Source organism: Mustela erminea, chromosome 5 (assembly GCF_009829155.1).
Source record: "Mustela erminea isolate mMusErm1 chromosome 5, mMusErm1.Pri, whole genome shotgun sequence".
Classification (NCBI taxonomy): domain Eukaryota; kingdom Metazoa; phylum Chordata; class Mammalia; order Carnivora; family Mustelidae; genus Mustela; species Mustela erminea.
In genome coordinates this window covers 48656500-48682230 of record NC_045618.1, presented here as the reverse complement: position 1 = coordinate 48682230, position 25731 = coordinate 48656500, and the positions used below count along the sequence as shown (strand labels likewise).

The window sequence follows — 25731 nt, the reverse complement described above, 5'->3', positions numbered from 1 at the left end:
GAAGCAGGGAGAGCCATAAGGTCTCGCGGAGCCTGGGAGTTAATGGCATGTATCATTTACATTGAGGGCATGGCATGTTTGCAAACGGGCTCACCACTGAGTGATGAAATGTACAAATGGCTCGGAGAACTCTCCAACCGGAAGGACGGGCGAATCCTGGGATGGAGGAAAAACAAGTCACCAAAAGTCACAACAATTCCTTTTCTTCCTTTCCATGCGCCACCCCCCCCCCAAGCCCTGCCCAGCTCCCCCAAGGAGCAGGATAAAGATGAATCTATAACAAGGATTCAGCACCATGTGGGAAGGAAAACAAGGCCTCATCCAATTAAAAAGACTGTCTACACCCTCTCCCACATGTTTCCGTAAAAATGCCAAATTTAAAGCCACACACATTTTACAATGGTGAGAAACATGAGAGCAAAGAGGGAGCGGAGGTGGAAAAAGGACAATGATAGCCACGGGGTAGGAAAGAAGGTACGAAAGTGTAAATGAGAAATTAATGATTATTTAAGTAACACACAAATGGTCTTGTAATTAACAAAGAGCTGTGAAATTATTCTTGTGTTGACCTTTGTTTCTTTTACTGGATTTGCTATTTATTTACACTTTCCTTTTTATTTACATTTATTTGTATATTCAACTGCTCTTAACTGCTTGCTGAAGCATTTGGGTCAGGTTTTTTTGTTTGTTTTTGTTTTTTTTACTTTAATAGAAAGGCTTTTACAGGGGAACCTGTGTCCTGAAAAGAATTTTAGTCTATTTGCCAGTCTGGGCAAACTCGTCGCATGTGTGAGAAAGGCTGTGAATTAAGGACCCAGTGAAAAACTCCCACTGACCACCAAACAGAACTGGGGCGGAGGTGGGAGCCACTTAAAAGAGCAGGAAACAACGAAGCCACAAATGACAACCACTGAGTAACACAGGGAGCAAACCCCATTACCATTTGCAAAGGAAGGCTTTAAGAATTTAGGAGTTTTTCCAAGAATGACAGAGAGCGCCACTGTGTTTATAGTGTAGCGGCTCAGGATGTAATGAAATTACACTGCAGAGTACTTTAACAGTCATCTCATTAGACCTACAGTTGGAACAAGAGAGCCACATAAAGTAGGCAGCTGCAAATGACTCCATTCCCATCTATTCTCATTTGCTATTAAAAATACCTTTCGGCGGCTTTTTTCCTCTCTGACATCCCTACACAAAGTGCCCTGCAAAGTATGATACATGCACCTATTTAAATTAACAAAGGAATGACTTATTTTAATCTCACTGTGCTTTGGAGTGCTTTGGCCATTTGGATGAGCAATATATCATTACATACAACCTTCCAGCGCTGCAGGCAAGAAACTCAGAGCATGCAGCATTTGGTGGGAGCCAAACAATTTCTCTAGCACACAACTGTGTCAAATGCGTGCATGTATTCATTATTGAGAACGAGAGGAAATAGCTTTGATGTAGTGGAAAAAAGAAGATGATAAAAGCACCTCTGCAATATGCGTGTCATTATCAATGGTGGCAGATAGATACAATTGCACAGCCTCCTATGTGATTAGTAAATATACATATAATTGCTGTGGCCAATTATCAGAAAAATGAGATCGGTAATTACAAGACAGAAAATTAACTAGAACTCTTATTAAGGCTTTGTTTCCAATTCAAACAATTGGAAACTGCTGGAAAATACAATTAAATCAAAAGGAACTGAGGGGGTCAAAGCAGCCAAAAAATAAAAAAATAAAAAATAAATAAATAAATCCCAAAGAGGTTAAAAGAACCTCTGTGAATGAAATGTGAACGAAATGATCCTTAGATTTTGCCTTTCTGTCCTCTTTGAATTTACTCTATTCATCCAGATCAGGAGAAGGTTAGTAATCATAAACTTAAAATTCTCATCAGTAGAGAAAGGCTTCCGAAAAGAAAGGAAAACAAAGGAAAATGGGAGCGAAATAAAATCTTGCCAAGTTCAAAGGATTACATGCAGGCATTACACAGAGAGGACATGAAAAACAGGGGGCTGATGAAACCGTCCACTCAGAAGAAACAGGCGTGCAACAACATGACAAGTCTTCGATAAAGGTACTATAAAATGGCCACAGAAGTCCCATCGGTTTGAAGAGCAAAAATAAAACATGATATCAATTTCAGCCCGGCCTGTTTTAGGAAAGCCATATATATATCACGGCGCCTGCAAGATTCTACAAGGCACAGTTCAAGAAATGACATTTCGCTGTCTCAGAAACGGTTAGTACAAAAACGGTTCAAAGTCTGAGGTGCAGAAACTATGGACCCCGATCAGGAAGTCAGTCCTCCAAGTCATCATTTCTGAAATTCTTCTGGAGGCTCTGGTCCTGGGAGTGTCTGAGTAGTAGTTGATTTTAAATGCGATGTTTAGGAAGATAAAAGCCTACTGCCTTAATGTGGCTGAATATTTACTAAGATGGTTAAAATTCTTGACTGGTTTTCTACAAAGATCCTGATATAAAACATGATGCTAATGTGGGCCTCATTTCAAAGTATGATACCAAGAGTAAATTAATGAATTATAGACTAGGCAACTTGATGAAGATGTCATTTTAACATGGATGAGAAACAAAACGAGGCAATGTGACATCTTTGCATGGGTAGTTAATTTTATTTAAGACCTGATATTGTAGCCTGTTAAGTTCCTCATAATATAAAACTAAGGAACACTGGGTGGTACCCATGAATAATTTATTTCACTTGCGAAAATGCCACCCCAAGTCGACTTTACAGAACCGCAGAGAGCGGAGTCTCATCTCAGGGGTGCCTGGAAAGAATCACTCATCAGAGATGCGGGGGGAAATTCTAATCTCACATGCATAATGCCAGATATTTCTTTTCCTTTTAAAAGCTGTGTCTCTTGCATACCTCCAAGGAGAATTTTCTGAGATACAGAAGACTGACTGGCCGGGGGGGTTGGGGGGGTGAAGGGGTGGGCATGTGTGGGGGTGTGGTCAGAATGTCACGCACAAACATGGGGGGGCAGAGGGGTGAGCAGAGGAGTCCTCTGAGGGTCTCCTACTCCACACAAGCACGAAGGCTGCTAACACTCCAGAGGAAAGCAAATGAAGAGACTTGATGGTGTTCACCACACTGGGAGGATTTTTAGAGTATACTTTTCTCATTTTTATGCAAGTAAAACCAGAAGTTTGTTTAGAAGAGCACTGCAGGACACCTCCAAGAATCTGTCTGTTTCACGCTGGAATTCAAATCTGCGCCGAGGAGGGAGGGAGAGAGGGAGGGAGGATCAGAGTGGAGCTGTCCCAGTTTCCCCACAGCTCCCAGGCAGGGGCAGCAACCAGTCACCACTGGGTTAGAAAGAGCCTGAGAACCCTGCCCCAGGGGTTCAGGGGTCTAGTCAAGTCCTTGCTACTACGCATCAAAAACGTGCTCTGTGAAACCTGGGTTCAGGGAAGATGAACATTTCAAAAACACAAACAGGAGCTGGAGAAGCAGTTACAGTAACAACTCTCAGGACTGGCTGAAACCAACTCTTAATGGTTAATAAAAGTCACTCTCCTTAAGACCCCAGGTGCTATACATCACCTTAAGGGCTTTTCTGGGGGATGCTTTTCTGTTGAACTTCTAAGCACAGAGGTATGGAATGAAACTGTGGATAAACCCTTACCCAGAAGCCTCAACCTGAGATTCTAGTCCCCTATCAACTCTACAGTCCTGCTACAGGGACACAAGCTGGATCTTGTTATGGAGCCAGCAACTGTTATGTAAAAACAGCAGCCATCAACCATTTCAGTAAGCAGTTCTGGTCCTCAAGGAGGACAGTCTCCAAGTCTCAGAGGTTTCAGTAACTACCTGGTCAGCCTCTTGTGCTAAACAACTAGAACACAAGCACGTGTCATGCTAAGGAACAGCGAAGGACAATGGGAAAAAAGTTTGAGTGATGCCTTTGCCTTGTGAATAATGAACAGTTCAGGAAGGTCAACCCATTACAACTGAAACTGTTTAATTATTAATTATGCACAATCTATGAGCAAAAGGACAAGTTCAGAATGTTTAATGTATGCTAACTTCAACTGGACTCTCTCTGGGTATTTTGTTATTAGCACTTGTCAGCAAGGTACTCAGGCATAAAAAAGGCAAGCAGCAGAAAATGTGTGTGTGTGTGTGTGTGTGTGTGTGTGTGTGTGTACCTACATACTCAAAGAGTAGGGGAGGAGGGGGAAGGAGGGCTGACTCCAGTCACTGGGGCTGCTAGTTCACTTGCAGACTAACTATGCCTGTAAGCACAGTTTGTGACCTTGAGAGCAGGCACATAGGTTGGGTACTCCAAATACAGAAAATAGAGATGAGGCAAATGCTTTCAAAATCACTTATTTAAAAGAGAGATCATTATCAAAAGCATAGTTTTGTTTTGTTTTAAACTATGTTTCTTGGCTTCAGAAAGATCCAGGACAATGTTTGTGCATGTATGCCTGGCCCACATGTGTGTGCACATGCATGAGTGCCTGGAAAATGGGTAGAATCTGAATTCAGTGAATTGTATCAATGTCAATTTCCTGGTTGTGAAACTGTACTATACTTATAAGCTATTAACACTGGGGGAAACTGAGTGAACGGTAAACAGGCTCTCTCCCTCTTATTATTTTTTAAAAAATTATTATTATTATTATTTTAGAGAGGGGGAGGGAAGGGACAGAGGGAGAAGGAAAGAATCTTAAGCAAGCTTTACGCCCAGTGTGGAGCCTGATGTGGGACTTGATCTCACGATCCTGAGATAATCACCTGAGCCAAAATCAAGAGTCGGACATGTAACAGACTGAGCCACCCAGGTGCCCCTCTCCATACTATTTCTTACAACTGCATATGAATCTCAAATGATGTTGAAATGGAAAATTTAAAAAGAAAAAGGTAAGGAGCTATTTTAAAAAACTCTGATGAGGTCCAGATTCCTGGCGGAGCTTAGTTTTGTATAAGTGGGAAGGCTGGCCAACTACTCAATGGAAAAAAGTTTAAAGAACTCAGCTTGAAAAAATATACCTGCATATTTAATTTCTGCCTTTAATCCATAATTATAAATAATAATGAAACCTGAGAAGGATATGGTAGTTAATTCAAACATTGACAGGGCATAGACATAAAATACTATGTAATAAAAATGGATAGTCATTCATTATTTATTGGTTCTTTCATTCAGTAATTTTCTTTCTTTTTTTTTTTTTAAGATTTTTATTTATTTATTTGACAGACAGAGATCACAAGTAGGCAGAGAGGCAGGCAGAGAGAGGAGGAAGCAGGTTCCCTACTGAGCAGAGAGCCCGATGCGGGCCTCGATCCCAGGACCCTGAGATCATGACCTGAGCCGAAGGCAGAGGCTTTAACCCACTGAGCCACCCAGGCGCCCCATTCAGTAATTTTCTTGACCACCTACTGTGTCAAAGGCACTAAGCCTGGCATTGTGGGGGTGACTGATATTTAATCCATAACCTTAAAGAATTTGTGTACTATTTGGGGGAAAAGATGTATACCCCTAATAAACAGCCCTGCAAGGTGGAGGAAATAGCTAAGTAAGAGCTGGGCATTTGGGTTGTACTGGGGGGCACTAAGTCTGGCTGGCACCCATGAGTTCATAAAGAAGAGTGACAGAGAACAGAGTATGGCGTCTGGAGGGCTGTACGAGACGGTCTCTGCCCTCCCACCTTCTTCCTTCCTCACTTCCAGAGAGCACCTGGGGTGGGCGCAGGAGGACAGGGAGCCACCTTGCACATTTTCATCTATGTTCTGTCCCCTTCTCTTCATGCAAAATAGAAATTCCTTCAAACCAAGATTTTATACCTGCTAGCAGTAAAAGAAGGAAGACAGAAGAAGGACAACTTCTCAAAACTCTCAAGGCGTTGGCCACACTGTCAAATTCTAAAGGTCAGTTGTGACGTGGTTAGATTAAACCAGCCTGGCAAGTTAAACAGAATATGGCAAGCCTTCTAACATTTTTTAATAGCTTTTTTTCAGATTTCATGGTGTCAGCCATCAAGTCATCAGGTAGTTAAAGTCAGAGAACCATCTCAAGTCTGATCAATATTGAGTTAATGCACTAACATTAAAAAAAAAATAAATTTCTAATTTAAGCCTAATGTTTCCTTCGCCCAGCCCAACGATTTGTCTCTATGCCCTGAGATTCACACTAGTTGCCACAGCTCTTTTAGATTGCTCCACTCCTGTCCACAGTGTTGGATCAAAGTTCGTTTGTAATTCCAGTGGCTTCATTTCAGGCAGAAAGCATTTTGCCTTGTTAGACCCCAAATCGGTTTTTGATTCTCCACTGTCCACTACCTTAAAATGGCACTTTTGTGAGCAACTGCAGAATCCATAAGACAAATCTCCTTTTGACTGAGGAGGAAACCTGGTTTGTTTGGACAAAAGAAAGAAAAAAACCACACAAAAACCTGCGCCATCTCCTTTAAAGACCTCCACAGAAATGAATGTATAAACTAAAAATCTAACTGTCTGAAGTGTAGTCCAATGGTAGACTCTGGGAAATTAGCTCGGTGCTAATATTTTGAAGGTTCTCCGTGTTTCTAACTGGCAGCTGCTGCTCTAACGGACTGTAGGTGGGGGTAGGGGGGATGAGGAGAAGGCAGGCACATCCTGAAAGAGAGACAAAGGTGGGAACGAGATGGACAGGGGCTCTAGGTCAGCCAGAGAATGAGACGATAGTCCAGCGTAAGACATACATGCACCATAATTACACGTAGGAGTCGTAAAAATTCAGACAGTGGTTATTAAATCGCTCACTTAAAAATGTGGCCGCTCTGTGAGGAAACAACCAGTATTTTGACATTATTTGTATTTTTGATTTCACAATGTGAACACAACTGACCAAATCTCTGGGGTGTGAGGAGGGACAACAGTGGGAATGAGGCTATGCATTTAGGAAGGCTTGCAGATGGATGTCATCAGCAAAGAAAGCCTCTGACCCCCCCCTCCCCAGCTTAGCTGGAGACCAGAAAGCCCTTCTTCTACTCATCCCACTCCACATCAAGCCGTGAGCAGAGAAAGTGAAAGACGATTCATTTCCACACTGGGTCACTCCATGCTCTGGGTTGCCAGATGTGACAAATTACATGTGTGGGCATTTTGGTGTGAAGCTCTATCCACTGGGTGTGGGCTGACAGTAGCAGCTCATTTAACTTGCCTCAGAAGGACCTGGAACCAGGGGCAAAAGCCCTGAATTTCTGCCACTGAAACACCCACCTGACCTATAAACCCTTAAATCAAGGAAGAACCAGCTGTTAGCCAAATGAACATCACAACCAGATGGCTTATAAAAAAAAAAAAAACACAAAATATAAATGAACAGGTCTAAAGGAATCTGTCTGTAGGTAATTGGGAGGTGAGATTATGAAGCTCTTTCCTGGTTTTTTTTTTCACCCTAAACATGTAGAAGTTTTTCAGTACCAAGATAAAAAAGAAGAGGAAAAAATACCTTTGTCATTAATATCAAAATTAATCCATCATTTAGTCTTTAATTTTTGGTCATTTAAAAGACTAATATTTACTTAGACATTTTTCTAACCTATGGCAATGACCTTGGTGTTTTATTAAATTCCTTGAAAAGAGGCAGAGAACCGGAACATGGATTAATCTTTGAAACCATATTTACAGTTGCTTTCTCTCTGAAGCTAAAGGACAGCCCGTTTTTTTCTCTTTTTATTTTAGGTCACTTGTTGGTCATAGGCTATAGGTCACAGTATTATTTAGAGGTGTCCCTATGAACAGTACACACACACACTCACTGACATTCACATATACCTCCCTTTTTCATGGTGTGGGCAGAACAGCAAAAACACGCCTGTCTCATACCAAAGGGACTGCATTTACAAAAGTAAAACCCGTTATTGTCCTCTCTGGAGCCTCCCAATGCATTTCCATTGCTTTTCCATAAAACACTGCTGCAAATAATCAAGCATGACCATTGACATCCACAAGATTGAGTTTTAGGAACCATTAAATGAGCTCACCCTCGTGGGAAGCCTCCTGCTCACGCTGGTCTAAAGGTAATTATTCAGCAATTCCTACCTGTGGTTTTACCTTGTCCCTATATGGTGTTTGAATTTCATACGCTGGTAAGGTCAATTTTTTTTCCTCAGGAAAAGTCCAGCTACACGTTTGATCCAGGACTTAAACTGTAATGTTAAAGTACAGACTTCACCAGGTTCTATGTGCATAAGCGCTGATTAAAAGCCACCTGAGATTAACGGGAGACCATAACTATATTCAACAAAAACAAAAGAGGAAAAAAACTCAGGGAGTATAATAACCCTTAACAGATTCTGAAATGAAAGGAATGACTCCTCCTCTTTTCATAGGTAAGGGGTTAACGCAGAGATATCTGAACTACATGCACATACCGTTCAAGGGCAAGAACCTGGCAGGTCCGTGTCCTGAAAAACCAACAAGCCATAACACTCACTATCAAGTCAGACTCCGAGAACTCACTGAAATCCAAAGACCACATCGTCACACTGTATGTCCTCCTGATGTTCACTCGACTGTTAGTTAAAATAATTACCGCCATTTGCCACCTGCACCGCAAGCTACGGAGAAGGGGGAAAAGCAGAACTTGCCGGGGCCGCACGGTGCAGGAAGGCGGGTGGTGTTTGCTTACCTATTTTTATAAACGAATGCAAAGGCGACGTGAGCTGCGACTCAAAGGCTGAAAATTATATGTGAAATTGTGCTCTACCTGGTTCCAAACAATAAACTCGGAGAGAAGGGAATTTAAAGCTGGGTAAAGACGATAGCGCATCAGTTTAAAATTAGCCAACATGAGAGGAACAAAGAGAGGGAGCCAGGGAGGGAAGAAGGGGGAGGAAGTGGAAAAAAAAAAATAGAACTACATACTGTGAAATGAACAAGTTCAGTTAGAATGTTCATCAGGATTTGGAAAATCATAATGCCATCTGCTACTCTGGACCTCAGAACATCAGGGATCTCGTGGGCCCAGACGCTTCCATTTCCAGGAGGAAGGAAGGAACTTACACTCCCTGGAACACTGCCTCCATTCTGGAATGGAGGCAACACCCCAGCCGACCGGTTTGGAATCTCTTTGAGAACATTTGCACTGTTCACATACGCATTTCCCCTGGTTTAGGGAAAATGAACGGCAGGCAAAATGATTACAGCAACTCGGCAGTGAGACCGAGTGGTGCCCCAGCCTGAGCTGCTGGGTAGCTGACCCTGGCATCCAGCTTGGGCTCAGGGTGTGTAGGTCCCATCATGGTGGATTAAATGAGCATTGTCCTACAGCTGGATAAGACTTCACAATAGAGCAACACATGTTAAATGACAGCAGCCAAAATTGGCCCCACCAGGCAACTGCCCATTCACAGAATGCTATTCATAGGCCTCACCACCAAGAAATTAATTCATTAATAATACATCAGCCTTCGTGGACAATTCAAAGAAAGCAACACAAAGCTACTTGTTCAATGACTGCCTAACGATGCAAAATTTTTCCTGGTTTAAAAAATCCAAACAAACAAAACCCAAATCTAACTGACTTATTGAAATCTAAATCATAGGGATGTTTATGCTAATATTTTGGTTAGTAAAAAAAGAAATGGAGGAAGTCTATCTACTGAATTCATTCAGTGCCACGAGGAAATAATAAAAAAATACAGATTTTTCTTCAGCATTAGCTAGCTAACAACAACTGAATTTATGTATCTGTGTATTTAAAAATTATCTTTTTTCCATTTAAATGACTTTGTACATCCTTCAGGATGTACAGGAAAAATTTTGCTTTTAACTTATTTCTTCTGTTACATTTTTTAAACTCACTTTCTTTCTCCTCCCTCCCGACAACTCATAAATATGAATTAAATATAATTATAAATGAACAGAACATTAACTTTTGGATTACTGCTGTGTTTTGGTAGAATGTTAATGTCATTTCTAAAGAAACAGTTATTACCAATAGAAAAAGTAATTACTAAAGGAATCATGGCCTTAATGTTAACCTATTTTCAATCTTCAAACCAGCCAAATTGCATTAATTTAAACATACTGAACTTTTCAAAGGAGGTATTAGATTTCCAAAGGTTGCCTTACATAAAAGAGGAGTATCGGTTTCCAGGGTCCCAATTAAATATTCCCAACACTATGGGACACAGGTCTAGCTCACAGTATCACTGGAGGACAAGACTATTGTGTATCCACTTGTATTAACTTACCAAGCTTCTAATGCCTCGGTCACTAACTCATACAAGTTCTAAGCATCATGGAATTGCGTATCAACAGCCATGTACCTGAATTGTTACAGTGGTTGCCACTGTGGTCAGAAGCTCGGGCCTGCCCGGGTCATCAGAGAGCTCAGGCCAGGGAGTCTTGTCTAAGGGTAAACTGCCTGCAGTTTTTTATCATGAAAAGAACCGGCCAGCCTTTGGATGCTGGGAGCAGGAGACAAGGACAGGTTCCTTTTACTTTTTGCTAACTTCAGAAGCCAGAATTACGGCAAAGTCCCCCAGGCAAAAGAATAATAAAAAAAGAATGGATATTATTTCCTCTGGGGTTGGTTAATACCACTTTTTGAATTCCAGGGAGGTTTCTTTAGGCAACCATTTTCACCCCCACCAGAAACCCCCAGAGAGCACCTGCTTTGTTCATGGCCCAGAAGCTTCTCACTTAGTCAGCCCCCAGTAACCTGTCTGGGAATGAGTGATTCTGCAAGAATAATTTTTTTTAAGACAACAGAGGGTTTAAGAGCCAAATCTTTTGTATATATAAATCTTTCTAAAAGGAGTCAAGCTCCTTCCTGCCGATTTAAGCAGATATGCAGAATAGAATTCAATTTTTTCTTAAAGTCCTGGAGTCATTCTTACAGACAGCGACACTGAACTGTGTTGCAATACCTCCATGCCCTGGGGGCACGTCTGCAATGCTTTCTAAGTTGTTTTCTCTTACAGCTTTTAAAATAATCTCTCCTTCTGATGCTGGGATGTTCAGCTGTCACTTTTTGCTTCCATCAAGGTCAGTCATAGGGGAGTAAGTGGAAAGAGCCATATCTTTTGACTGCCACTCAGTTTCCTCATCTGTAAAATGGGGTGTTACGGGAAAGCAACATGTTTCCTTGGGGAAATGTCTTGTAAATCGTAAAAGTAAAGCCTAGACTTCTGAATTTTAATAAAGTACAATGTAAATTAGCTAAGTATCTTCTCATAATATACTCTCCCTTTTTTTGGGATTTGTTTTTCTGCAGTGTTGAAAAAACAAGTAGTAAGTTCTTATAATTATGCATATATTCAACAAATATTTCATTCAACAAATATTTTTAAGTGACCACTAGTTGTGAGGTGCAGCATGAAGGCAGAAATGAAAAGCCTAACTTCAAGTTCTAGCTGGTAAACTACGTCTGAAACAGGAAAATAGTACAGTTTTTAAAATAGTACAGTTTTTAAAAAAGATTTTATTTATTTGTCAGAGAGTAAGAGAGGGAACACAAGGAGGGGGAGTAGCAGGCAGAGGGGAGAAGTGGCTCCCTGCTGAGCAAGGAACCCAATGTAGGGCTTGATCTCAGGACCCTGGGATCATGACCTGAGCTGAAGGCAGACACTTAACTGACTGAGCCACCCAGGTGTCCCTAATAACACAGTTTTTTTTTTTTTTTTTAAAGATTTTATTTATTTATTTGACAGACAGAGATCACAAGTAGGCAGAGAGAGAGGAGGAAGCAGGCTCCCTGCTGAGCAGAGAGCCCGGTGCGGGGCTCGATCCCAGGACTCTGGGATCATGACCTGAGCCGAAGGCAGAGGCTTTAACCCGATGAGCCACCCAGGTGCCCCTAATAACACAGTTTTAAATGAGGTGTGCAGTACCATCCTATGAACAGAATGCTAATCTTCATCCCGTAAACATGCCCTTCCCTCTGTGGGACCCATGCCAGCGAGGGCCTGACTGCCCAAGCCACGTGTTTCATCTCTGACCCCTGCTCTCTACTCTCCCCTACATCCAACTGTTCACCTAAGGCAGTTTATTTTGTCTCCTAAATACTCTTCAAACGTGCTTAGGCTAATTAAAAGCCCTCGGAATCTGATCAGAACTATAGCTTCCTAACTGCCCTTCCCAAACATCTTCACAACCCTGTCAGTGATTTCTCTGAAACAGAAATCTGGTTCTGTTGATCCCATTTAAAACTTTCAGGGCCCTCCCCCGGTAAAGGCCTTCAGGCACAGCACATAAAGATTCCCTGAAATATGGCCCTTGGCTCATCTCTTGATACTTTGCCAAGCACTGCAGCCCTGCTGAACTCCGTTGGGGCTTCTGCATCCGAGACTAACTCCTAACTGGCGCTTTGGGGTCCCATTCTCTGTAGAGACCTCTGGGACATTATCATCTCCTCTATCATCAGCTCTCTTGTCTGCATTTCCCAGCACCTTGTTACACTGTTATTAGAGGAGTTAGATAGCTGCAAATATCATTAAAAACCTTATCATAAAAATCCTATTTATGTTAGTGGTTAAAATGAGAATCAGTGTGGTCCTCTGAGAGCTCAGAGGATCAAATCTCATACCACTTATCTACATCCAATTTAGTTTAAAGTGATCTGTTTATATATGACTGTTTACTGGTCTGCCTCGTGGACTAGAGCACAAACATTTTAATGCTGGCAACTGCATTCCTATCCCCAATACCTAGTTCTAGGATTAATACAGGTTTACAGAATGTTTGTTTGGGATAAAATCAATGGTTTTCATATTATAATCTATAGAACTTCGAGAATTTTTATGAGTGTGCCAAGGGTGGGGTAGACATAGGGTCGAGGTCTAAGTCTTCCACCCTCTGTTGTGTGCCAAAGAACAAGAAAGTGAAAAGAAAATCCATTGGATGGGGGGAGATATTCAGCTTCTTATACCTAGAATATATAAAGAACTGTTACAACTCAATAATGAGAAAAATAGCCCAATTCAAAAATGGACAGTGGAATTAAACACACCTTTCTCCAAAGAAGATATTCAATGGCTCATCAACACATGAATATATGTTCAACATCTTTAATTACAATGGAAATGGAAATCACAACCACAGTGAGAGACTACTTCCCATCCACCAGGATGACTATAATTAAAAAGAACCCCAGGGACGCCTGGGTGGCTCAGTGGGTTAAGCTGCTGCCTTCGGCTCAGGTCATGATCTCAGGATCCTGGGATCAAGCCCCACATCGGGCTCTCTGCTCAGCAGGGAGCCTGCTTCCTCCTCTCTCTCTGCCTGCCTCTCTGCCTGCTTGTGATCTCTCTCTGTCAAATAAATAAATAAAATCTTTAAAAAAAAAAAAAAAAAAGAACCCCAGAAAACAGCAAGTGCTGGCAAGGACGTGGAGAAATCTGAACCCTCATGAATTGTTGGTGGGAATGAACATAGTACAGTTGCTAGGAAATACAGTTTGGAAATTCATCAAAAAATTAAATAGAATTTTCTTTTTTTTTTTTTTAAACAGAATTTTCATATGACCCAGCGATTCTACTCCTAGGTATATATATGAGAGGGCTGAGAACATACGTCCATGTAAAAACTTGCACATGGATGTTCATAACATCATTATTCATAATAGCCAAAAAGCAGAAACAGCCCAATGTTCATCAACTGATAAAATAAACAGAATGTGGTATATCCATACAATGGAACATTACTTGGTCATAAATAGGAACAAAATACTGACAAATGACTATAACATAGAAGTACTCTGAAAACATTATATTAAATGAAAGAAACCAAACTTACAAAAACCAGATATTACATGGTCCAACTCATATGAAATGTTCACAATGGGGAAATCCATTGGGATAGAAAGCAGATTAATTAGTGGTTGCCAGGGATTAGAAGGGACAGAGGAATTATGAGTGACTGCTAACAGGTACTGGGGTTCTTCTGGACTGATGGAAATGTTCTGGAACTGAGGTGTGTACTTTAAAAGGGAGAATTTTATGCTATGTAAATTATTATTTCAATAAAAAATTTTTCAAAGAAGGAAAGATAGAAATAAGTTTCTCTGGGCTGGTCTCTGTTCTTAGCTGCTGTGTTATAGGACAAAGGCCCTTTTCTGCTAGATTATCCATCCTATGATGGACCTCAGTAGAAGAAAAGACAAACCTAGACCACATTCTGGTTTGTGTAGGACTAGCCCTGCCAGAAAAATGTGTGTTTTTTTGTTTTGTTTTGTTTTTAAGTTTACTCCAAGGAGCATTTACAGAGACGTGCTTGGGCCATTATCTCTACCAGGTGTTGGGATAAATTCCTGTGCTGGGTGACTTCATGATCCAGTGGAAGACCAACTCATGAACTAAATTTGATTCCGTATGGAAAAAGCTGTAATAAAGCTGCCTAGCATTGGGCAGGAGCGCAGCAGGATAGAAGAGTGGGAAGGTAAGAGAGGCAGCTTCAAAGAGGAGATGGCATTTGAGCTGGGCTTTGGAGGATGCTTAGGGCATGGACCAAGTGAAAAGGAAGAGGAGGTCATTCCAAGCAGGGGGGTGAGTACCACCACAGGTGTGAAAGTGAGGAACAACTCTCAAGTCACTGGCTAACCCAAAGGGAGGCTGAAAAAAATATTGTGAGAGTCTCAAATGCCGTGCTAAGAAGTTTAGCTATTACCACTGGAAGCTCTGAGAGGCTGAGATCTGTATTTCTAAAAAGGTAACTCCGTGGAGGTGAAGTGGTAGGAAAGAAAAGGCAGAGAGAAAAGCTTAGAAGCTTTTTAATGACGTGCTTTCAAAAGCAGACTCTTCCCTCCTTTCCTTCCCCTTTTCCTGGTCCTCAATCTTCTCATCCCCTTCTTCACGTGTCACCCTCTGCTAGAACAGAGATGTTAGCTGCCCCTTGATTTGCCCGGTTCCTGTCCAAGTGCCCAGCCGTGTGATCAACCTCCACCCTCTTCCACCAATGGGCACTGGCAATCAAATGCTGTTTTCTTCTTTTAGCAAAGGACATGTTTGCTGGCATTTCTAGAAACTATTAGAGGAACCTCATCTAAGTGAAGAGTTCTTGTGAATTCAGGTGTTTGGTGGTGTGGATGACTGTCCCCATTCATAAGGACTCTTTTTAATGTCACTATAATGATGTGCATATGACAGTCAGCAGCTAAGTAAAGAGTGGAGGCTCTCATGTCTTCATTGAAATTTGTGGTTAAATAGTCGTAAGACTTCACTGAAGGCAAAGACTTCTTATAAGTGGAAGTTTGTAATGATGGGCTATTATTATTATTATTATTACTATTGCCAACAGTTTGTTCCCATCTTAAGCTTTATTTTACTCATCATGGACAAGCACACAGGAACACCCCTGCCACCTCAACTTCCTCCAGTTCTTGCCTATCATTCTGCTGCCTACTTTGTTTCCATCTTCCTTCCCCCATCCCCACTGTGGCCTTCTTGTCCAGCCCCCTTTCCTAGCCACAGACCTTACAGGGAAAGACAACCCCTCCCCTACTTCCCACGCTGAGGCACAAAAGGCTCCTTTTCAGAGCTGCAGTTTGCTACCACTCTATCTATCGGCCTGGAACCCTGGCATTGTTGCAGTGATTCTACTTTCTTGACGGTGTCCTTTGACACACAAACATCTTACATTTCGATGAAGTACAATTTTTTTCCTTGCTTATGCTATCGGGTGTCCTATCTAAGAAACTGTGACCTAAATCACGGTCATGAAGATTTACATTTATGTTTCCTTTTAGGAGTTTCACAACTTTAGCTCTTACATTTAGGTCTTTGAACTCTTTTGAATTAATTTTTATGTATGATGTGAACGGTAGGGGTCCAAATTCATGCTTTTGCATGTGGCTGTCCAACTGTCCCAGCATCATTTGTTGAAAAAAATGATTCTTTTACCATTGAATGGTCTTGGCATCCTCGTTGGAAAACAATTGAACATGGATATGTGGGTTTATCTCTGGACTCTCAATTCTATTCCATATGTCTGTCCTTATGCCAGCACCATACTATCTTGGTTATGGCAATTTTGGAGTTTTGAAGTCAGGAACCATGAATCCTCCAACTCTCTTTTTTCCCCAAGGTTGTTTTGTTCCCAAGTTCCTTGCATTTCCCTATGCATTCTGGGATCAGTCCATCCATTTCTGCAAGAGCCCACTGGGGTTCTGACGGAGACGGCACTGAATCTGTACATCAATTTGGGGAGTAATGCCACCTTAACAATATTAAGTCTTCCATTCCCTGAACATGGGATGTCTTTCCATTTATTCAGGTCTTAAATTTCTTTCAATAGTGTTTTGTAGTTTTCCCCTTTTGTTAAATATCTTCTTAAGTCTTTTATTCTTTGATTCTTTTGATAACTTGAACTATCTTAATTTCATTTTGAATTACAAGTGTATAGAAATACAACTGATTTTTGGGGCACCTGGGTGGCTGAGTTAGTTGAGCATCTGACTCTTGGTTTCAGCTCAAGTCATGAGCTCATGGGTCATGAGATCAAGCCCAGCACTGGGTTCCACACTCAGGAGGGATTCTGCTTGAAGATTCTCTCCTCCTGCCCCCACTCATGGGCATACATGTGTGATTTCTCTAAAATAAATAAATCTAAAGAAAAAGAAATACAACTGATTTTTGTGTGTTCTTGTATCCTACAACCCTGTTGAACTCATTTATCAAAAATTTTGTGTGTGTATTTTCCAGTGTTTTATATATCATGTCATCTATAATACAGTTTTGTTTCTTCCTTTTCAACCTGGATGCCTTTTTACTTGACTAATTTTCCTGTGTAGAGTCTCTATACAAAGTCAAGTAGAAGTAGTGAGAGTGAGTATCTTTGTCTTTTCCTGAGTTTAGTTGGGGGAAAGCTCTTTTAGTCTTTACCATGAAGTATGATGTTAGCTCTGAGGCTTTAGTAGATGTTCCTTATCAGGGTGTCGGTTCCCCTTCTCTTCTAGCTCTGTTGAGTGTTGTTGTTGTTGTTGTTGTTTTTTAAACAAGAAAGGGTGGTAGATTTTTGTTGAATGCTTTTTTTTTTACATCTACTGAAATGACCATGGGATTTTGTTTTCTATTCTACAATATGGTGTATTATGTTGACCAATTTTCACTCGGCCAAACTTGGATTTCTGGGATAAATCCCACTTGATCAATATGTGTAATTTTATATGCTGCTTGATTCAGTTTGCTGGTATTTTCTTGAGCATTTTTGAATCTATACTGATAAGAGAAACTGGTCCATAGTTTTCTTGTGAAGTCTGTTTGGCTTTGGTATCGGGATATTACTGGCCTCCTAGAAGAAGTTAGGAAGTATTCCCTTCTCTTCTCTTTTTTGGACGAGTTTGAGAAGGATTGGTGTTAAATCTTCTTTAAACATTTGGCACAATGTTTCCACCCATGAAATCCTATGGTCCTGGGCTTCCCTGTGTGGGAAGTTCTAAAAAACTATATTTACTTGTTATCAGTCACTCTGATTCTGTATTTTGTCCTGAGTCAATAATGGTAGTTTGTGTTTTCCTAGGAATTTGTTCACATCATCCAGGTTATTCAATTTGCTGGCATATGATTCATGTCATTTTCTTATATTCCTTTCTAATTCTGTAAGGTTGGCAGTTAAGGAGCCTGCTTTCCTTCCTGATTTCAGACATTTGAGTCTTCTCTCTCTCTCTATTTGGTCAGTCTAGCTAAAGGTTTGTCAATTTTGATGATCTTTTCAAAGTACCTACTTTTAGTTTCATTGACTTTCTCTCTTGTTTTTCTATTCTCTATTCTGTTTATTTCCACTCTAATTTTATTATTTCCTTCCTTCTGCCTGCTTTGAATATGATTTGCTCTTCTTCTAGTTTCTTCCAGTAGAAGGTTAGGTGTTCAATTTGAGATCTTCCTTCCTTGTCAATGCAGGCATTTACAGCTAAAAATTTCCCCCTGAATATTGCTTTTGCTGCATCCCATGAGTTCTGGTATGCTGTGATTTCATTTTTGCTCATCTCAAAGTATTTTCTAATTTCCCTTGGGATTTATTCTTTGTCTCATTGGTTATATATATGCTGGCAGTGTACTGTTTCCATATATTTGTATTTTCCTTCTTTTTTTTTTCCCACCTGAGCCTGTTGGCTCCTCAGCCAGCTGTCCATTTAATATCCGTACTCTGTCTATGCCACTGTCCTCTATCAAAACCCTACTCTGCATTCACCTTTCTTTAGAAAGCCTTCCTGGAGTGAGCAGAAGAGATAAACTCTCCAGCAGACCCACCCAGATGTTCTACGTAGTAGAGTACTATGCCATGACATTCCTAAGGCCAAATCCTTTTTCCTTTCGATTCACAGCAGGGAAGAACCGTCAGTGTATCTCAGAATTATTGAGCTAGCACCTTCAACCATCAAGCCTGTTGTCTGTGTACACACCTCTAATCATAGCTCATTACTAACCACTAAAAGTTTGTGCTTCTATTTCAGAATATAAATTTTGGGAATTTCACAAATCTTGTTTTTTAAAAAAAATTTAATTTTTAAAAAATTAAAATTCTTTTTTTTTAAAATTTTATTTATTTATTTGTCATAGAGAGAGAAGCGAGAGCAAGCACAGGCAGACAGAGTGGCAGGCAGAGGCAGAGGGAGAAGCAGGCTCCCCGCCAAGCAAGGAGCCCGATGCGGGACTCGATCCCAGGACGCTGGGATCATGACCTGAGCCGAACGCAGCCGCTTAACCAACTGAGCCACCCAGGCGTCCCTAAAAAATTAAAATTCTTAAAAACATTTTTTACTTGAGTACAGTTGACACCACAATGTTACATTAGTTTCAGGTGTACAACACAGTGACTTGACAACTCTATACATTATGCTATGCACGCCACAGGTGTAGCAACCATCTGTCACCATACGGTACTATCAGTATCACTGAATATATTCCCTATGCTATAGCTTTCATCCCTATGACTTATTCATTCCATAACTGGAGGCCTGTACCTTCCACTGCTCTTCACCCATTTTGCTCCCCCTCCCCTGCCTCAAGCTCTGGCAACCACCAGCGTGTTCTCTGTATTGATGAGTCTGTTTCCACTTTTATTTGTTATTTTAGAGTCCACATATAAGTGAAATCATAGAGTATTTGTCTTTTACTGCCTGACTTATTTCACTTGGTATGATACCCTCTAGGTCCACCTGTGTTGTCACAAATGGCAAGATCTTATTTTTTTTTTATGGCTGAGTAACATTCTGCTGTGTGTGTGCATGTGTGTGTATGTGTGGGTGTACACACACACATCTCTTTACCTATTCATCTATCAATGGACACTTGGGTTCTTTGATAACTTGGCTATAATAAATACTGCTGCAATGAACACAGGTGTGCACACACCTTTTCAAGTTAGTGTTTTTGTTCTCTTTGGCTAAATATGCAGTAATGGGATTACAGGATCATAGGGTAGCTCTATTTTTAACTTTTTGAAGAACCCTCCATGCTGCTTTCCACAATGGCTGCGCCAGTTTATATTCTCACTAACAGTGCATAAGGGTTCCCTTTTCTCGACATCCTCACCAGTACTTGTTATTTCTTGTCTTCTTGATTCTAGCTATTCTGACAGGGGTAAGGCGATAGCTCATTGTGGTTTTGATTTGCATTTCCCTGATGATTAGTGATGTTGAGCATCGTTTCATGTGTCTGTTGGCCTTGTAGTTCTAAGAAATCAACACTTTCATGTGGAAGATATTTCTGATCAGGTATAAGCATGACTTAAAAAGAATTCACTTTTTACTAGTAAAGTGAATAAACGTAAGTCTAAATCAGGGATTTGCTAATTGTCTTGCTGTGCACCTACAGATGTTAGATAGGAATTTATTTTTAGCCATAATATGTTTGAAACGTATATACTGAGACTAATAATCTACTTTTCTGGTTGTCATATTTCAGACAATCTGAAATATGAGTATTCTGAAACACATCTGTGAACTTAAAAACGATTCACAAGAAGGATTCAAACCATTCTGCCTGACATTTACCTTTTTTCTTTTCCTGACTTGGGAAGCTCCTAGTCATCCTTTAAGACCTAGCTTAAATGCCACCCATCCTGAGGGGCCTCTCCTAATCAGCCCAGTCCCTGGGTTCTATAGACACACTCTACTCTGAACCATACTATTCATTTCTGCATCTTTTCCAAGGCTGTGAATGACTTAGAGGCAGGCTCAAGGGTGAGGTCCTCATTTCCATCATTGCAATTCCTAGCACCTTAATCCACGGATGGCCTCTACTAGTTGACTCCAGCTAGCCTAGGATTTGGTGACCCAGAATTCATTGCTGTATCCCTACCTGCCACACCAATGTGGCCAATCTTTTGTCGCCAGCCAAGCCAGAACCCTACGCACTGGAGAGACTGTTAAATGGCAATGAAGCTTCCTGAGTCCCAGCACACGGTATTGGCTCAAGATGTGGGACAGCGCTTCTGCCTTTCTACTTTCACTTACACACCTAGTCTGCAGTTGGCCTGGGTACCTTGCCTAGAAGCTCAGTTTCTCTCAAGGCTTGGAGGCTGTCCTCACCATGGTCTGCTCAACTTGGGCTATCAAATAGTGGGAACTTTTGGTAACTATCTGCCAAATGAATGCACACAAGCCCACCGATTTTACTTTATTAAAGAGAGGCAAGTCTCTGTCTGTCTTCTCAGATGAGCTTTGACTTTACACATACCATTTGGGTTTCTTTTTTTTTTTTTTAAAGATTTTATTTATTTATTTGACAGAGAGAGATCACAAGTAGGCAGAGAAGCAGGCAGAGAGAGAGAGAGGCGGAAGCAGGCTCCCTGCCAAGCAGAGAGCCCGATGCGGGACTCGATCCCAGGACCCTGAGATCATGACCCAAGCCGAAGGCAGCGGCTTAACCCACTGAGCCACCCAGGTGCCCCCCATTTGGGTTTCTGATTTCATTTGGTACCTGCTAGCTTTATTAGGGTCACTGTCAGGACAGCAAAGACTGAAGACAGATGATTAGATCACTGGGGCAGCAGGCAGTCACTGTCAAGGACAAAGAGTGACCAAAGAAACCAAAGACAATCACAAGAGAGAACCCAGGAAAGCACCAAGCAGAGCCATGTAAGGGTAGTTAGCCTGGGAACAAATGACTTTATACATGTCAAGAGGCTCAAGCATATCTCTGAGTGCTGAGGTCAAACACAGGCAAAGGGTTGGTAAAATTCAGGTAAGCCCCACACAGTTTCATAGTACTAGAGGTTATCGATACATCCACGTTTAGTTCTCTACCATGTTAGCTCACTACCAAGTTTAGTTCACATCAAAGTGTAGTTCACAGTCACTAACAAGGACCTGAGTCATCACATGATACCCATTGCACACTGTCAATAGGCTGCCAAGAGCGATACGTTTTGGAAACACTTCTTTCCTGAAATGAAAATCTCACTGATGTCAGAGTTTCAAGTGGTAAATCTAGATCACAGGGGCCATCTTATTCCCCAGAGATATCAGAAGGCTACAGCATCACGCCATACACAGACACTTGCCTCTTAACAACTAATCCAGGATTTCAAATCACAGGTTCTCAGGGCCCAAAGAGGGCCAGGGCCAGAGTATATAGCAATTTTAAAATAAGAAGTTCTTTTGAGAGAAGCAAGTCTGAGGCACTGACAGTACCATTAAGAGATCACCCGTATCCTGCACTAGCCAGTTCCGAGCCAGATGAACTCTGCCTACGGAAATCGAACTGGATTGCCTGGATTTCTGATTAGAGCTTGATTCTCTTATTACCTTGACTATCCTTTTGGTTCCTGATCTGCAGTCCAAATTTCATGTTCATGAATCTTAGTCGTGTTTAACTTCTGGTGTTTCCTGATTGGACATCTGGTAGCTAGCTCTGGCTTTGCTTCATGAGTCTACTTCCTGACTCCCGCCCTGAGTCCACCCCTTCACCTCTAGCCCACCTGGCCTTGTTTTATTACTTCCTCACCATTTACCAGGCCATGCAAAAGGTCAAGCATCTACATAATAATGAAGTACGTTACCCTGGGTTTTACTTAGCTATTTTGTATGTGACTCTAAATATATCCATCTTGTTTGAACTAGGCTCCCTTTCGGGGTGGTACTTTTTCATCTGAATTTTCTCTAACAGAAACAGTACACACTATCACAGGACACTCATTTCAAGATGGGACATGTTCCACACCCAAGGAGTAACATGGCTCACATCCTAGCTAGTTATATTCGTACAGGAAAAGAAGCCCTACAATCAGGTACAAATGAAGATAGATGTCTCATAGCCCTCTGGGATCTAAAAGGGCAGATTATCCCTGGAAGACATTACAGAAGAGGTTCTCAAACCTGAATGTGCAGAGAGTTACCTGGGAAGCTGGTAAAATGTAGATTCCTGGCCTCCATCCCTAGAAAGTCTAATTCAGTGATCTGGGTCCAAGAATCTGATGCAATTAGTCCTGAGACCACCCTTTGCAAAACACTGTACCACAGCAAGGAGAAGCCTGACAAATATGGGACAGACAAGCACAGTAATTAACATCTCCCTCCCCATCCTTTCTTTCTTAGAAGCCCTTATGCCCTTTACAGAAGGCAAGTCATCTGGTCAATTGTTCCCTAATACTCATCACTGAACAGCAGTTCAGTTCCAAGATCAATTTGTGTTTGTTTTAGTAAATGCAATGTGCATTTCCCAAGTTTCCATAAAGAAGGTATTTTAATATGTCTTTTGGATACGTGGGAAGTGGTGTCTAAGTGATATTTTTCTCTCAACCGTGGAAGGAAAACATACTGTTGAAGTTACACACTCTCGTCCTCCCCACACACCTCCCCGTCTTAGAACATCTCCTTGGGATGATTTCAAAAGTCTCAGGATATTGCCCAAATCAAGCAAGTAAAAGATTTTCAATTTAACAGTAATCACTGCTGCTTTAAATAAGGAATGAAAATATCTATTTGATTCAGAAGAACTTGAAATTAGCTCCCCAGTAATACGTGTATTGCTGGTGAGGAGTATCTATACTTGAAAGCTCTGATAACGTAGGAGCCCGGCAGAACAGGAACAGGAGAGTCCAGAAAACTCAGCAGGCTGTGTATTTGACCGGGTAGGCCCAGTTTCCCTGCGCCTGGCCCTAAGCAACCCTGGAGGGGGACCTGAGGAAAATCAGTTTAATTGGGAGGGTTCTGAGGGGATGGGATGCTTTTGGAATCTAAGATGACAGAAGATATTGATGAGCTATTAGATCCAGGGGGCCTGTCTGATATTTGAGATAATGGGACCTCCATTTGTTTCAGGACGATGCCTTCATTTTTGTACTAACATGGTTTATGGCTTGCAGGGGATATAAGGACTGACGGATTCAACCATTAAGGATGTTAGAGCCCCATTCTTACTATTATTGTGATATTTGTGCGCGCTTGTTTTTTTCCTAGGAGGATCTTTATTTTTTCTCCCAAATCTCATAACTGGTTATACAGATGTTTAATTGAGAGGAATAATTATGAATTACGATTTGTTTTTTTTCTTTCAAACTTTCCTATCTGAATCATTTATCGCCTTCATTACAAGTGTTTTAAATATTGTAAAGTTAAAGTTTAAAAAATAAACATTGCTGGTAGGCAAGCTCAAGCCCAGAAAAAGTCAGTTTTTAAAAAAACATTAATGGTTCTTCATTGAGAGCTTCATACACTGGAAGCCTTGTGTTCTGCTAATTTACAGAAAAACAGACTTTAAATTCAGAATAAGGAGTCGAAAGAGTAGACTGAGAAAGAGACACACGGAGATTAATTCCAAGAAGGCAAAGGGACCACAAAGCTCAATGGACGGGACTATCAGAGGTCCGGTGACTTAAAATGTGAGGATTCCTGTTAAAAGCACAAGAAGTTAGGAATGTATTCTCGGGGAAAACGACTAATTAGGAAATTAAAGCTGAACTGCTGACCCAGAGCTTTGGAACATTTTTATCACCCTGCTATGCTTTGGGTAAATAAAGCAAGGAAGACAAATTTTATCCAGCTTATGTCTGCTGTTCAACTCTCACCCTTGACTACTGGAATGACTTTAAATATCTGCTCTGGAAAAAAAAAAAAAAAAAAAGATACCACTTTAATTTCCGGCTCCATCCCCATCTGGCTAGGGAGACGATGAATTAATATTATCCTGTTTTGTCTTTAGGGCTTCCAATACCCCTGAGGACCAGCCCGTGGGACAGTCTGTTTGGGCAGGGACTCTGGGCCAGAATCCGAAGAGTGGGATTCAGGACAAGGCCAGTCCACGTAACACAGCTCAGAGCCATACAACACAACTTGCTCCGAGGATGTCGGGCACTGTGCTTCATTAGGAAACAAAATATAAGCTTTCCACACCATTAGGAATGACTTTAGGAGTGAAAGCACATAAGACGATGCCTCACCTCATCAACAATGCACTGCAGAAGCTGGAGAGGCTGCAACGGGAAAGAAGAAAGGAAAAAGTATTAGCCTCGATGCAATATCTTTACAGTGGAGTGGAAAGAAAAAATCATTAATGCAATAAAATATAGCAAGATTAATCAACAACAGCAAACTCTTATAAAAACACTGATGCTCAGGATGTTCTATTATTTCTAATGGTACCTAATCTAATACAGGCAGTTAAAGGTTTGCATTTCCTTCAAAATGCAATTTGCTAAGTTTAAAACAAGGCATTCAAGCATGCAAAGGAAGCAGCCATCAGGAAAAAGAAAAGTGAATTTTTTTCTGAACTCATAAAGCTTACCATTAAAGATCCCTGGTTTTTCTGAATCTGAAAAAAGGCAATATGTAATTAGCATGTCATAATCAAAATGACTCACTTGGACACATTATGATCACTGAGAGAAAATTATTGCATTGCTGGTGGCAATTTGTGGGCATGTGTTAACACAATTTACATAATGAAAATACACAAATGTTAATAGCTCGCTTCTCATTTATAGGCGAAAGTCAGCAGAATGTTAATTTCACACAACACTTTTTAGTACCCTCCAGGTTGTATTAGAATAGGGAGAAAAACCATAATCCATTTCAAAAGGCTGTTTACGATTCAGATATAAATAATGTTTTATATTGCTAGATTGTGAACACTGGGCTTAATGTTGCAATCATTGCTAATGTTATGAAGCTCACTCTTTTTAAATTAAAAACCGATTTATTTAAAATTGAAATTAAATCATAGTCAGAAATTAGAATTTTGGATTCCTGCCAGTGTCTGCTCACAATCCCCTATTTTGTGAAGAAAACTTTAATTATGTGGTTGAAGTATTTGTCTTTAACTCCAGAGTGGGGTGAAGATTCCACCTTTTCCAAAGTTCCTTTAGCCTGTTTCCTGGGAAGCAATGCTCTCTGGGAAAATCAAATTCAGGCAAGTCTTACACTGTTTCTCAGGGAATAAAAAGCAGAGACAAGTGAATGCCTACTCCTAATGAACATTGTGAAGACAGGCTGCTCACACATCGAACTCGGATAAGCCATATCTCTTAGGAAGTTACTAAAATGTGACACCAAATTAATAACACATCCAGTTAGTAACTGAAGTACTAAACACCTCAAGCCCCCCACCCCCCACCCCTGCCACAAATGACTGCAGATATCACAAACTCATGAAAATGGAATCCCAGGTACTAAATTTCCAAAAAAGGAAAATTTCAGAAACCAAGTATGGTATTGACAGGTCAGTTGTTTGCGGAGATAACAGCCCTAACCAGCTAGTAAAATATAGGGAATGTGGCAATTGGACAGTTGATCAATGAATTATGCAGGTTAGGGATGCCAACACCTGTGCAGTTCAA

At 41.0% G+C, this 25731-nt stretch overlaps 1 protein-coding gene across 7 annotated transcripts in view; it reads right to left on the bottom strand.

Moving 5' to 3' along the window:
* MAP2K5 (mitogen-activated protein kinase kinase 5) overlaps positions 1 to 25731 on the bottom strand; it is a 256630-nt gene that overhangs the window by 41877 nt on the left and 189022 nt on the right. For 3 of the 7 annotated variants that reach the window (XR_004285719.1, XM_032342996.1, XM_032342999.1), the window contains 3 exons: positions 24681 to 24707; positions 24337 to 24369; positions 95 to 156 (listed from right to left, as the gene is read on the bottom strand). Coding sequence is in view for 6 of the 7 variants with exons in the window: in XM_032342996.1 (XP_032198887.1) it covers positions 95 to 156; positions 24337 to 24369; positions 24681 to 24707 (122 nt within the window). In the remaining variant the exon portion in view is untranslated. The remainder of the gene's footprint in view (positions 1 to 94; positions 157 to 24336; positions 24370 to 24680; positions 24708 to 25731) is intronic. The other 4 variants (XM_032343000.1, XM_032343001.1, XM_032342997.1 and 1 more) reach the window with 3 other exon arrangements.